The sequence below is a fragment of the Crocodylus porosus genome, unplaced genomic scaffold (assembly GCF_001723895.1).
Source record: "Crocodylus porosus isolate Cpor-Errol unplaced genomic scaffold, CroPor_comp1, whole genome shotgun sequence".
Taxonomy (NCBI): domain Eukaryota; kingdom Metazoa; phylum Chordata; order Crocodylia; family Crocodylidae; genus Crocodylus; species Crocodylus porosus.
The window spans coordinates 3580489-3595287 of record NW_017728943.1 but is presented as its reverse complement, the minus strand read 5'-3'; the positions used below and the strand labels follow the sequence as shown (position 1 = coordinate 3595287).

Genomic DNA, 14799 nt, shown 5'->3' with positions numbered 1-14799 from the left:
GGGGAGCAGGCAGGGGATGGGGCCTGGTGGGGGTCCACCCATGGTCCCCTCCCCCCTCCTCCAGCCCACCCTTCCCCCACCCCTACTTACTGGCACCGAGTCCGGGTCGAGCTCCCTGGTGCAGCCAGTGGGGACTGTCTAGATTTCTGAATCTTTTCTGAATCGATTTGGATGCTTCGAATTGATTAGGACCTTTTTACTGGTCTCCTGATTAGATTCAGATTTCAAGATTCGGCTGCCAAAACGGGCCGATTCTCCTCCGAATTGAATCAGCACCCAAAGCTTTGCACAGCCCTAGTCTGCATCTTGTCATACAACCTACACTTCAAGCATTTTCACCTCCTCAGCTCAGTATTACAAGAGGGCCCAGGGGTTAAGCCAAGGACAGAAGTCTATCACATTTGGTGCTGCAAACACTCCCAGGGAAGACGGTCCCTACTGCAAAAAAACCCAGCAATTGAAGTACTGTATTTCATGGTGTATAAGTTGAAATTTGAAGCCAAGATATTTACCCTTAAATTTCCACCTTGACTTATACACTGTATCAGTACTTTGAAATAACAAAATATTGTGTTTCAAAGTTCGTTCATCTTTGAAACAGTTACCAAAGCAAAGCAAGGAATGGCCACCAACATTCAAATTGTGTTTTGTTACAATTAATCACGCAATAAGTTAGTGATGATAGTTTGAACGCATAAGGCATGAGGTACAGTTGCACTAATGACATGAATTTGTTACCGTAATCACACCTGTTATGATAAGTTTGTTGTTTATCTCCCTTTGTGTAAAAGTGCATTGATTCTCTTTAATCATTATACATTATTGTTTTAAACTTGTGATTTGGCACTATTTTAACAAAAACCAAATGAACTTAATTACTGTTGGGAAACAAAGACCATTGTCAGAAACAATCATGGCGGCAATTGTTCATTCTGAATTCTTCCCGCTATAAGAGAATACTTACCGTACATGGATTTTTTTTTTACAAATGGATCATTATAAAATGTGGGTTGATTTATACACTGGATCTATGAAAATCCTAACTTTTTAAGTGCGAAATATGGTGTTGACTTATACACCACATAGACTTATACACCATGAAATATGGTAGAGATGGAAAACAAGAATCAAAAGGACTCCCCAGAGGCACTTGGTGGGCATGTGGTAGAGCCAAGGGCAGATTCTGCTCTCCTAACAAAATCCAGTAGACCGCTGCTTCCCACACATTAAGAACAACCCCTGCAACATTGAGGGCACTTTCTGCACCCAAGTGGCAGTCGCCTAGCCATGTGGCTGCTGGTTTTGGCACTTTGTGATCCTACTCAATGTGCAGTGTGGACATGCATGTTATTCACTGCACTACGGAGTGTGCAGTAGGCTGTGCTCTGGCTGGGCAGGTATGTGGCTCTATACAGGAGTAGGAGCACAAATCCTGAAAATGTAGCTGGGCTGAAATCCAAGGCTAATGGGTGTTAGAGGAGGAGTAGGAGGATCTTCTAGTGTTTCAGCCCTGGTAGCTAAGTAGTTGTGTCACTTGCCCTGGAAGCAGAAGACTTAGGTTCTGTACTCAGTCAGTGGGAATCTGAACCTATATCTCCTACTTCCCAGCACATTGCTCTAACTACCAGGCCATGACTGGGAATTAGCCAGTACTCCTTTTGAAGCTGAGACTCTGCCCCTTGCATTTAATAGTTAGTGGAAGAAATGGATTATCAATAGCAGCAGTGGAGAAGCTCTGCCCCAGTGGGAACAAAGTTAGAAGCCAGGGCCTGCTCCCTTGCAAAAGGGAATCTCTCTCTGTAAACCACACACACACTATAGATTGTGCCCTTCCTCCTGACCCTACATACTTTGGCTGGCCAGCAGATCAGATTTAAAAGGAGGGATGAACAGTGCCTAATCTGTACCCTGTGCTGGGAAGCAGGAAAATTACAGGTATAAACCCCACTCTGGTGCTCAGAGCCTGAGTCTCCCACTGGGGCAATCAGCCAGACAATCTCTAGGCCAGGGCTGTCCAGCTTTGGCATGGGTGGGGGCCACATGCTACAGGGGTGGGCACCAGAATCCCACCACCACATGGGCACTACATGGCCCCCTGGGATTCCCCCACCATCACCACCATGCAGGCAGCATGCAGCCCCCAGCCAGTGCACTGTATGGGCGGTGTGGTGTGCAGGCCCTCTTCTACCTGCTGCATAGGCAGTGCTGGTAGGAAGCAACAATCACCGCACTCCACCCCCTCCGCATGTGGCAGCAGGAGAGGCAGCTGCAGGGGCCTATGGCCTACCAGTTGAACAAACTTGCTCTAGGTTACTGGACTAAAACATGGGCAGGCCCTTCTCCTCTTCCATCCCCCCATTCTCAGTAGCTGTGTGAATGCTTGCACATCCACAGACTGTGCTTGGTGCCAAAAATGGCAGTTGAGTGGTGGTATAAGTGCCATATGGGCATGTAAAATGAATGAGGATACTGTCCTAAATTGGCTCCTTCGATGGTACAAGGATCTGGATGGTACAACTACACAAGCAAAATCGGACTTGCACCAACCTGCATTTACAATAGCCTCCTAATAAAGAGACACACACAAAATTCTACATATAAGACTACACACAGGTGCAATGTTCTCCCATCAAGAGATGTACACACAAATTTATACATACCCCCCCAACACATACCCCCACCCAATCTACATATATACACCCAACCTGTCCCACAAAACCACATGCTCACAAAGACAAGACATTGTTGGTAGGTTGGCTCTGCTTAGATCTTTTGGTGAATCCAAGTTGATGGTGACCACATGGTCTGTCCCCATTCTTTGACTCCTAACCTCAGCTTTTCCCTCCTCCCCCCAGTACAACACCATTTTGAGTGAGATGGACAATATCTATTCCACTGCCAAGGTGTGTCCTCCACACCAGATGTCCAACTGCTGGTCATTGGAACCAGGTATGGTGCTTTCTTGTCCCAGCTGGCTTGGAGCATTAGGCCTGGTTTTACATGCTGTCACCCTCTGAGATTCAAAACTCCTCACTCGGTTGTCAGGGGCTCATCACCCTCAACCTCTGTTGCAGCCAACAGGCAGCGAGGACAACCAACCTTTTGTAGGATGGGTCTCCTTCTGGAGGAGCTGAAAAAGCAGAATACTGCTGCCTGCTTGCCCCACTCTGTGATGTATGGGATCTGCCATCTCAGCTGTATTGGGCTGGACTCCACTGGCCCAGTCCTTCTACCACCACAGCAGTGGGAACTTGGTCCCCACCTGGACTTCAGGGGGACTGTGGAAAATCTAACCCCATTTTACAACAATCAGACCTCATGATCCCTAAGGGCAAAGGGAAACGCCCCTTTTTCCTTGCTATATTGCTTAATTGGCTAGGTAAGTCAATTGGCTACACGCGTGCTGTTGGCACATGTGTACCCCCTCTGACCTAGCCTCCAACTCATGTTGGCACATGTGTACCCCCTCCGACTCAAGACTCCTTGATTTGGCTTGCAAACACCAACCCCCCCCCACATCCATTCCAGCGGTGTTGGGACATGCTTGAGGCTGAGCTCGGGCCATGCTCTGCTGAGCCCACGAGCCATAGAGACCTTGCCTGAGGCCCGAGGTTCGGTGCGGAGCTCTCCCTCTGTTCCAGCCTCTCTGTGACATCAGGGTCTGTGTAGTCCTGAGAAGCTGCCCTGTCTGGCAGCTCAAGCCAACCTCACTAACTGCCTTGTTGTTCTTCTTTGTGTCTCAGAGTTATCTGACATCATGGCCAATTCCCGCAGCTACAAGAAGCTGCTGTATGCCTGGGAAGGGTGGCACAACTCTGCTGGCAACCCCCTGAGGTCCAAGTATGAGGAGTTTGTGAAGCTGAGTAATGAAGCCTACAGGATGGACAGTGAGTGTCTTCAGAGTGCTTAGGCAGGAAGGTCATGAATCGGCCCCAGCCTACGAGAGTGTGTGTGGAAGGGGAAGAAGAGGCAGGGGAGGAAGGGAGGGTGTCAAGAGGGAAAGTTCCTCTTCAGATTACCCCAGTCATTACAAAGCCTGGCACAGAGTGTAGCATTGCAGAGGTTCAGCTCTCCCTCTGTTGTAAACTGGAAACCAATGGACTCCTCCCAGAAAAGCCAAGAAGACAGTCCAGTGCCGGTCACTCTGCATCTGGCGCTGGGGATCTCAGAGACCAGGCCCTGACCCAGGTGGACCACAGGGATGCTTATCCACCACTGCGCCATGGCCAGGCTTTCACTGCCTTGCTGTGAGTGACCTCTTGCTCTGCCAGTTCAACTGTGTGAAACCAGACCTGGCTCTGATCCCACCTACACCTGGGTAACTCCTAAGACCCCCCCCAAAGTTGTACCTTGAGGTGTGACAACTCCCTCTCAGACTCATGGAGCAAGGTCTAGCATGGCTCTGCTCAGTGTAAGGCCTGGTAAGGTGCAACAAAGGGAACCACAGGGCTTCTCAAGCTTGTGCCTAGGTGCCCACCATTCCTGCAGTGCTCTTCTATCAGCCAGGCCCAGGTGGGGTGCAACTGTCCCCTCCCCCAGTTTGCCCATGCCTGCAATCACTATAGCTTGGAGAATGGTATACTGCTGGCCAGACTGGCCCTAGAGTAGGCCACCTGGAGATCCCTCCCCTAGCCCTGTGGCAGGGTGCGTTCCAGGGGTGATCATAGCACCTCCTAGTGGCAGAAGAGCACCTATCCACTACCCCAGTCCTTTGATCTGGCTCTTTCTCTTCTGCTACACCTTGATGTTATAAGATATTTATATATGTGCTGGGGGGGGGCGCGCTCCAAGACCCACTCTAATTAAAGCACACATAGCGTCATGTGTATCAGCTTCCCCATGCTGAAAAATGGTGGTAGGGGGTGCTTTAACTAAAACTCATTGAACGAGCTTTAGTTAAAGTAACCCCACTGCCATTTTTCAGTGTGGGGATGCTGATCACATAAAGCTGGAGTCTGCTGGCACACAGTAATTACCATGCTCCAGCAGACTCAATTAATCAAGTCTGCTCCAATGAATTGTAATTATAACATATCAGAACAGTCTCATTGCACATGTATAAGTGCCTATAGTTAATATGTTGTTTAGGTGGGTGCCTTCAGTTTTTCATAGATTCATAGATGTTACAGGCTGGAAGAGCCAGCCCCACCCTGCACTTGGGCAGGAAAGACTGCTGGAGTCAGATGACCCCAGCAAGGTGGGCATCAAGACAATTTTTGAAGATTTCCAGGGTGGGTGACTGTATCACCTCTGGGGGGAATCTGTTCTAGATCCTTGGCATTCGAATTGTAAAGAAGTTTTTCCTTATGTCCAATCTGAAGTGATCTTCAACTAGTTTGTGCCCATTGTTTCTTTTCTTCCCCTGGGGTGCCTCGGTAAACAGATGCTACCTTAATCAGGGGGGCATGTGCCCCCGCTGCAACCAGTCCCACTGACCAGGGTAGGGACTAATCCCATGATGGCCATTTGCTGTTGCCGATTGCTGTGCTCACTTAAGCCACTTCTGGGAGGGGCTGCAGCTGCTTCTGGGAGCAAGCGCTGGCTGATCACTGCAGTTGCTCCCAAAAAAGGCTGCAGCAGGCGCAGCAATCAGCCAGTGCTTGCATGGAGGGCACCGATGTTTCCACTTGCCCCTTCTGCCCATTGCCTAAGTCACAAGCACAGCCGTCAGGGTGTGTACATGCACCCCCATGCACCCTCTATGCATTGTCACTGCTGCAGACAGTCATCCCAGAAAATGTTCTAGTTTTAAAGGTATCCCGCTACTTTTTCTTACCTGGCCTTCTCTTCTCTGTAACAGGGCTAGGGATCTCTGTTATAGGCCCCAGCTGGGAGTTAACTGGTGCTGGGAGTTGGGGGGAGGGGAGGTACTTTCTACCCTTTATGCAGCCTGTTGGAGGGCAGCCAAGCCCCCCAGTGGAAAAACTGGGGAGGATGCCCTCCAAACTGCAGCCCAGGTACAAGACTCACAGCTGTTGGCTCTGTGCTCTCTATGGCTAGATTTTGCAGACACTGGTGCTTATTGGCGCTCCTGGTATGACTCACCCACTTTTGAGGATGATCTGGAACAACTCTACCATCAGCTGGAGCCCCTCTACCTGAACCTGCACGCTTTTGTCAGGAGGAAGCTGTATGACCGCTATGGTGCCAAGTACATCAACCTCAAGGGACCCATCCCTGCCCATTTGCTGGGTAAGTGAAGTGTCCTTCCCCTTGGGGAGGGTCTCTCCCCCTTCTGTTCCAGCATGTAAAGGAAATAGCTGTGCCAGTATGCAACTCAGTTCTGGCTGTGAGAGGGGAATTGTGGGATTGCCATGAGGTGAGGAACAGGGGATTGTGAAAGTTGGAGAAGGGGATTGGGACAGGCAACTGCAGACTATTTGCTTTAAAAAGGCGTAAAAGGCCTACCCAAGCCTAGCAGCTCATTGGGTGGGTGTGGTGAAGTCTCTCCCAGCTTCTGTAGTTAAGGGCATGCAAGAGAGGGAACCATTCAGCATTACATCCACCTGTCTTTGACTCCCCAGCCAGCATGACCAGGTGCTCACTGACAACTGGCTGGTCTAGAGGCAGCCTCAACACAAGCATAGATCATGGCTCATATGGTCCAGTGGGCTTAGCTTGCTTCTGTATATGCACAGAATGCTGTACCCCTGGAAGGGGTCTTTGATGCAGAAGTCAAATCCACCACTTGAAGGAGACAATGGGAATGGGGGGTCACACATATATTCTGCACTTGTTCCACCTGGGGAAATTCCCCTTCCTCCATAGGGCATGCAATGAAACCCAAAGACCCACTGTGTCCTTTCTGGGGGCACAGCAGAGTTGAGGAGCTGTGCTCTGACTTATGCACTTCCCACCATTGCAAAATGAGCCACAGTGCCTGCAGGAGCTCCTGGAGTTCATAGATTCATAGTTTCATAGTTGGTAGGGTCGGAAGGGACCTAAGTAGATCTTCAAGTCCGACCCCCTGCCCTGGGCAGGAGAGAATACTGTGCTTATATAACCCCAGCTAGGTAATCATCAAGCCTCCTCTTAAAGACCCCCAAGGTAGGAGCCAGCACCACTTTCCTTGGAAGTTGGTTCCAGATCCTAGCCGCCCTGACAGTGAAGTAGCGCCTTCTAATGTCCAGCCTGAATATACTCTCAAACAACTTATGGCCATTATTCCTTGTTACTCTCAGAGGTGCTTGGGGGGAACAGGGTCTCTCCCATTCCCCGCTGGTCCCCCAAGTAAGTTTACAGACAGCCACCAGGTCCCCTCTCAGCCTTCTCTTGTGGAGGCTGAACAGGTTCAAGTCCCGTAGCCTCTCCTCATAGGGTCTGCCCTGCTGTCCCCAGATCATGCGAGTGGCCCTCCTCTGGACCCTCTTGATGCTGGCTACATCAGTTCACAGGCATCTCTGCAAAGGGCAGGGCAAGGATGGGAAATTCCATTGCTGAGTAAATCTTAATGGAAAGTATGCAATCCCCTCCCCATCTGCTGGCACTAACACTTCACACCTCCACAGTGCTGATCATCTAAAGACAAGCCACACTTTTCACTTTAGCCTCCCAGCTTTCCTGGCAGACAGTCACTATTCCATCCCTACAGACATGGGCACTGAATACAGAGAGGGGAAGTGCCTTGCTTTAGCACACACAGTGACTCATGGGCAGAAACTCCTATTCCAATGTTTCCACCCCCTGCCAAAAAAACCCAAAAAAGAGCAACTGCTTAAAATAATCAAGAAAAGAGAAGATCTAAACCCATCCCTTCTCCCAGAGGAGACCTGTGGGTCCTCCTGCCAAGTGTCTCCCTTGTGGTGCCCAGAGGGCTCACATGGGGCTAGAGGTTCTAAGCAGCCCTGCAGGGCACTTCCCAAAGCATGTTCTTGGGCCCCTCCCCTCCATCAGAAAACATCCACTGTTTTATGAATAGGCCAAGCACCTGCCTGCTTTCCCAAGTCCCTGAGTTGTGGCTGTTTTTTCTCCAGGCAACATGTGGGCTCAGCAGTGGAACAACATCTATGACATGATGGTCCCCTACCCAAACAAGCCCAACCTGGACGTCACAAACACCATGAATCAGAAAGTAAGTAACTGGGTGCTCTTTGTTGTCTCTGTTTATTACCTTGCCCACAAGCCTGACACAGGACTTGGGCAGCAGCTATAGCAGCAGCTCTAAGGATTGAAAGTAGTGATACGCAAATCAACAGGCAGGCAATGAGAGGCCTCCCTGCCATCTATAGGCTGCCTTGCTCAGTATTGCCCATAGCAATGAGCAGGGATGCTCCCCAGCCCGCAGGTTGCCTGAGGTGTTTAAATTCATTGCTCGTGCCTTGTGCTAACTGCATCTGCCTACCACCTTGCAGGATAAAATAGCATGGGCAAAGCAGTGCTGCAGAGGAGGGCACTGAATTGTCAAACCAAGGGGCTAGAGCAATGGTTCTCAACCTTTTCAGACTTGAAGCACCTCTCAGAGAATACCAGCTCTTAGTTTTTATAGAGCAGTTCTTCTGTAACAAGGGACTTAGAAAGACCAAATCAGGCAGAATGGTTTTAACACTCTTGATTCCTATTTGAAAACTCTGGGTTTATCTTGTGAATCATGTCTGCACACTTAACAGTGCTCACTTTTCATGGCACCCCACAGCACTCCTGAAAGGATCTCAAAGCACCCCAGGATCACTGGCTTAGTGGTAGTGGCAAAGGAGGAAGTGTAGCGTGCAGCTGAGAATAATTTGATTCAATGGGTATGTCTACACATTCATTAATGTGCCATAATTACTGCACATTAAGTTTAGTACTTGCATAACCAAGTACTAAATCAGTGTGCAGTGGCTGGTGCTACTGCGCAGTAATGCTGGCACGTGGCCTTTTAGTGACACTAACTGTGCCGTAGCATATTAGTACAGGTTTTGACTGGCATGCTACTGTGCAGTGTTATTAGGCTACTGTGCAGTTAGCATCTCGTGTAAACACACCCAATCTGTGCCTTGAGCAGTGGAGAAGCTGAGAATGGGGAAGCCATAAGTGGCTGAAAGACAGCAGTATCCTGACTCCCAAAGCCACACAAGTAGGGAGGGCTGGCCTGGGGAGGAGAAGGGGCTGAGGTCATAGAAATGGTCTTCTAACTCTGCTGAAGTGCAGGGCTGGCTGTAGAGCCTGCATTTAGGTGCATAAAAGTCCTTATAGACCAGGGGCTCCGTGCCAGTAACACAGCCAGCTCCAGGAGAAGCAGATGCTTCAAGGACCATTATTTGTGTGGTCACTTCTTCTCCAAGAACCATTCTGAGTGGCAACAGCCCCCAAGTCTGGATGAGCCCTGGGAGAGTCCAGTTTATGCAGGGAAGGGACAGGGTAGTGCAGACATTGTCAGGATGAACCTGCCTTCAAGTCCCACTTTAATTACTTGACCAAGGTCCAGGAGAAGTAAAATGCTTGGTGCGAGCAGACAGAATAGAGAGAGTCAGATTCCTCCCTGGTGTAAGGATGTGACTCTGCTGCAACCCATGGAAATAGGCTCACATCTACCAGGGATACAGAACAGAATAAAGCAAGAGAAGGAAGAAGAGGACATGAAAAAAGGAAACAGATTCACAGACCATTCAGGCCAGAAGGATGAAAGAAACAGAGGGGAAGATGAGGGTTCCCTTATAAGTAGACTGCAAGGCTCCCAGGAGCTGGGACATAGAACCAACACAATCCTGGCCACTGCTTCTTCCAAATCAAATTGGGCTGCAACAAGAGAAACGATCTGGTGCCAAGTGTGCAGCCATTCGTAGTTGCAGAGGATTCTTCTACAGAGCTTATAGGTCTGGTCCTTAGTGCAAGGAGCAGAGCTGGGAATGGCTGAGGAAGGAGGGAAACAACAGAGAAGCAGCCTACTGATCCCTTTCCTGCTGAGTGATGACAGAGCCCAGGCTGGGCCCTCTGAGCACAGTGACCATGGGGAGAGGAGGAGCAGATCTAACAGTCAACACTCATTGGCCTAGTTCTCTGCTGTCCTGCCTGGTTTGCACCTGCACCTAAGATGCCAGGCTAGTGGGAATGGCTAATGTCCAGCTGAGAGATCAACCACCCCCAGGATGGCCCTACCTTTGTGTACTGCACCATCTTCACCAAAGGTGTTCTCCCTGAGGAGCTGCCACTAGAGCTGCAGCCAGGTCAATATCAAGAGCTGCCTGCATAGTCCATATAGGTGGGATAAGTGGAGGCCTCCATTCTTAACCTGGCCATGACTCATAGAAGTAGGGTTGGAAGGGACCTAGTAGATCTTCAAGTCCGACCCCCTGCCCTGGGCAGGAGAGAAAACTGGGCTCAAATGACCCCAGCCAGGTAGACATCCAGCCTCCCCTTAAAGACCCCCAGGGTAGGAGCCAGCACCACTTCCCTTGGAAGTTGGTTCCAGATCCTAGCCGCCCTGACCGTGAAGTAGCGCCTCCTGATATCTAGTCTAATCCTACTCTCTAGCAACTCTCTCCAAAGGCAGAACGTGGCCTCTTGCCACACGGGCACTTGCTATGTGACTGGCCCAAGGTGGGCAGCCTCTGGTTAGCCCTCATAACAGCAGCCTCCTGTGGTCTCTGCTTGCACAGAACTGGAACGCCACGCACATGTTCCACGTCTCGGAGGAGTTCTTCACTTCCCTGGGACTTCTGGGGATGCCCCCGGAGTTCTGGGCCCACTCCATGCTGGAGAAGCCAACGGATGGGCAGGAGGTGGTATGCCATGCCTCAGCCTGGGACTTCTACAACCGCAAGGATTTCAGGTGCGTGGGACATGGCCTGTGGAAGCAGGGTGCTGATGGTCCCTTTGTGCTATGCACATGGCCCGCCCCCCCCAGTAGGACCTGGCAGAAGCAGACGGGGAGGTAAGAGTAGCCATATCAGCACTGGCACACATCCATAAAAACAGCCCTCTGTGCCCCCTGGTTTCCATTTTCTGTGTGTGCTGTTGTGCCCCATCACCCTAACACAGCAATGAGACAGAAGTTAGCTGCCTCCCCAGGCTGGTCAGGAAATCGTCCCCTCAGATGTAGAAGCCCTTGCCACCTCCCCACCTCCCCTACTCCATGCACTTACAGGAGGTCTCATTGTGCACATTTCCCCAGTGCACCATCCCTTGGTGCTGCTTTGATTATCCAATACCTAGGGGATGCTAGACAGCAATACATGGCTGTTCTTCTTCCTATCAAACTGGGGGGGGGCAGGGGAGAGGGGGCTCTCTTCTTTCAGGCCTCCCTTCCCCCCTCAGAGGGGGAAAGCAGCCTCAGGAGCTGAGTGCATCCCAGCAAGGGAGAGCTGGCAGCCCCTGTGCTCACCAGTGCAAGGGATATGTGTAGGCAGGACTCTGCTCCAGCTCACACCCCACCCCCTGCCATGCAGGATAAAGCAGTGCACCACAGTCACCATGGAGCAGCTCTTCACCGTGCATCATGAAATGGGGCATGTTGAGTACTATCTGCAGTACAAGGACCAGCCTGTCACCTTCCGCAGTGGAGCCAACCCTGGCTTCCATGAGGCCATTGGCGACGTTATGGGCCTGTCAGTCTCCACCCCCAGCCACCTCAAGAAGATCGGGCTCCTTGACCAGGTCGTCCAGGATACAGGTACAAGGACTACCCCTAGCCACAGGTGACAGACACAGTGCACAAAGGAAACTGGGCTCCTTCTGTGGACTAGAGGGAAGGAGAGGACAGTGCCTGAAGAAGTGACTGCAGCTTGGGATGAGACCTTTGGGCTAAAGGATGCTCTACAGAGCAAGCACCCTCACTGGGTTTGCTTTGAGGTCTCAATGGGAACTGGGTGCCTGAATGCCTGTGGAAACCGTCTGCCCAAGTGCTGTGCCCAAGGTGACCCTAGTTGTCTATGACAGGGAATATGCAGACAAGGTTCTTTGAGTAAACCTGATCTTTTATTAAACCAACCCAAATAGTTAAAACCCAAAGAACCTTGTTTGCTTATGTCCTTAGACCATCACAGCTACAACCTATACCCCTATGGCAGGGAATGGCACTTGGATTTCCTGTATTTAAGGATAACGCCCTGAACCCTGAGCCTGTCCTGCACAGGTCTCTCTCTCCTTCTTCATGGTGTATGGGGGTAATGGGGTTCAGTTGGCTTGAGAAAGCTATGCTGCTACCTCTGACTCTGACACCTAGTTGCATCTGAGGCTCCAGGGAGGAGGGGTTCCAGCTGGCATCGTACTCCTGGCTGTCCCATCCCACCCTCTCTGCACTCTGAGATCATTATACATTGGCAGGATTTTCACTCACCCAGCAAGATTATCTGAGTTCCGTTAAACTGGGGATGAGAAGGGGGATAGGGATTCCTCCCTTCCCTTCCCTTTGCTGGCAAGAGAACAGAAAATTCCCTTGTGAAAGGCTCTTTTGGGGCTGGAAGTCCTTGGCAGCCAATTAATCCCACCCCCAAGGAGATGCCAGCTCCCAGGGTGGGGCTTGATGGCACCATTCACATTCAGCAGAGCTTGGCAGGATACCTCTGCAGCACAAGGCAAGCAGAAGGAACTAATTCCTGCTGGGAGATTGCCAGGTTGGAGAGGATCCATCCCAGAGCTGGGTTTTACCAGCTCACATGTGGAGCCAAACCAGAGTAGATTGAGCCAAACGCATTTGCAAACTGATACTGTGAGCTGTGGCTTCTTTGCAAAGAGAGGACCATTTCTAGGATCCAGTGACTATGACAAGTGTTTATTCTGGGAGTGATGATAGATTGATGCCATCAGGTTGGAACTGCTTAAACACAGTCGCTGGTGGTCCCTGCCCTGCTTCCCCACACCTCCCCACTCAAGAAACCTATGGCTTCAGTGGGGATGGGGAGGGCAGGAGGAGAACACACAAGCAGAGTGAACTGGGTAATCAGCAAATGGCACATTAGAGCCATGGCTATTTTTGGAGGGGGGTTAGTTAGGATGGGATTGGCTTAGTATAGGGAACTCAAATAGAGCTGTGCAAAATTTGACCAGCAGTTTTATTTCGATGCTGTTTCAACTTGTTTCAAGCTCAAAACAGCAAAATGGAAACAAAACAGAGAGCTTCAAAACAGCCTCAAAACAACATGAAACAACATGAAAATTTGAAATTTTCAAATATTTTGAGTTTCAAAGCTCAGGCTGGGCTTGCCTGCAGGAAAACAGAAACTAAAGTAAGGAGAGGGAGTGGGAAGAGAGGGGAAAGAGTGCTCTTATTATTGACTGTGTAGCTGGCCAGCGACTGTCATCCTTCCCTGAGGTCCCTTCCAATCCCAGTGCTCTGGAGGAGGGATGGAAAAACTGCATAAAAGGCAGCATTGTTTGAACTGCCCTGCTTTCTGCCTTGGGGTCAGTTGAGTGAGGTTGCACCTTAACACACACACAGTGTCATCCACCCATGTCATGAGTTTTGCCTGTCAGCACCTAGAGGTGCAGGGCCCCAGAACCCAGACTCCCCCTGTATCAGTTTCCTTGACAGCTGGCAGGCTTTGTGGCCACAGCAGGGCCTAGCCGGCCTGCAGTTTTCACCCCCCCTGTGCCCCAAGACAGACACAGTCCCACAAGCACCCATGACACAAGTTTTGCCTGTCAGCAGCCAGACGTGCAGGGCCCCAGAACCCCTGCACCTATCTCCTTGAAGGCTGGCAGGCTTCATGGCCTTAGGAGGGGCTAGCATGTCTGTAGTTTTGACCCCACTATGGCTTAACACATACATGTGACATGAGTTTTTTGCTTTCAAGACTTTGAGGTGAATTTTCCCTGAATCCCCTAAACCTGTCTCCTTGACACTTGGCATGCTTCATGTCCTCAGAAGGGGCTACCATTCCTGCAATTTTCATCCAAATCAGTGCAGAAATGACAAAGTTATAGGCTGTTTCAAGCTTCCCCATTATAGCCTGTGGGCGAAACGTCAAAACAGCGTTGAAACAGTGAAACTGTTTTGACGAAACAAAACAGAACAGCAGTTTCAAATTGAAACAAAATTCAAAACGAAACGCTGTTCTGTTGAAACATCAAAATGCAAGTCGAAACAGCACGGTGCCATTTCGCACAGCCCTAATGTCAAACTCATTTGGCCCCATGAGCTAGTTGAGGGTCACTGGGCCTGTCTGCAGGCCCACATGCAGCACCCACAGTGCCAGGATCAGCCTGTGAACCACATGCAGTACATGACAGTCCCCTCCAGGGCCTGCTGTGCATGTAACGTACACACAGCACAGGAGATCTGGAGCATAGACTGTGTGCAGCACCCCACCAGACTGGCCCTGCTTGCTGTCTCTGGGACCAGTCCAGATCAGGCTTCAGGCTATCTGTGTGTAACCCCAGGAGTTGCCCATGTCTCTTCATTCTCTGCCCCAATGTGAGATGCAGTAAACAGAAGCAATGCTGATAACATTTCACTAGTGAGAAGGAAGGATGAACCTATCCAGAGTCCATGCCTTGTGCCACATGCAGTGCCAAGTCCAGCCCACACACAAGCCCTGGGGTCAGTGCTTGCTGCACATGGTTTGCAGACTGGACTCACTGCACCACCATGAGGTGCACACTACATGTGGTGCCCCACAGGTCCAGCCTTGTGCACTGGCACTGGCACAGCCTGATCCAGATTGGCCCTAGAGCCAGCACAGAGAGCCAGTCCTGTGCAGGTGCCATATGCAGCACATGCCCTGGACAGACCTCCTGTGCTGCATGCCAGTGCGTGTCTCATGCGGCACATGGGATTAGTTCAGAGATCCATGGGCCAGAGCATACAGCTTTCTGGACCAGATCCAGCCCATAGACCGTATGTTTGACACCCCAGACTTAATGGAAAGGAAAGGGAGATGG

General features: G+C 50.6%; 1 protein-coding gene across 1 annotated transcript in view; it reads left to right on the top strand.

Annotated features, from left to right (window-relative positions):
• Positions 1 to 14799, top strand: part of ACE (angiotensin I converting enzyme) — a 59676-nt gene that overhangs the window by 23898 nt on the left and 20979 nt on the right. Inside the window, exons 3-8 of the mRNA XM_019548471.1 lie at positions 2856 to 2949; positions 3744 to 3887; positions 6001 to 6192; positions 7974 to 8071; positions 10578 to 10750; positions 11367 to 11590. Coding sequence (XP_019404016.1) covers positions 2856 to 2949; positions 3744 to 3887; positions 6001 to 6192; positions 7974 to 8071; positions 10578 to 10750; positions 11367 to 11590 — 925 coding nt within the window. The remainder of the gene's footprint in view (positions 1 to 2855; positions 2950 to 3743; positions 3888 to 6000; positions 6193 to 7973; positions 8072 to 10577; positions 10751 to 11366; positions 11591 to 14799) is intronic.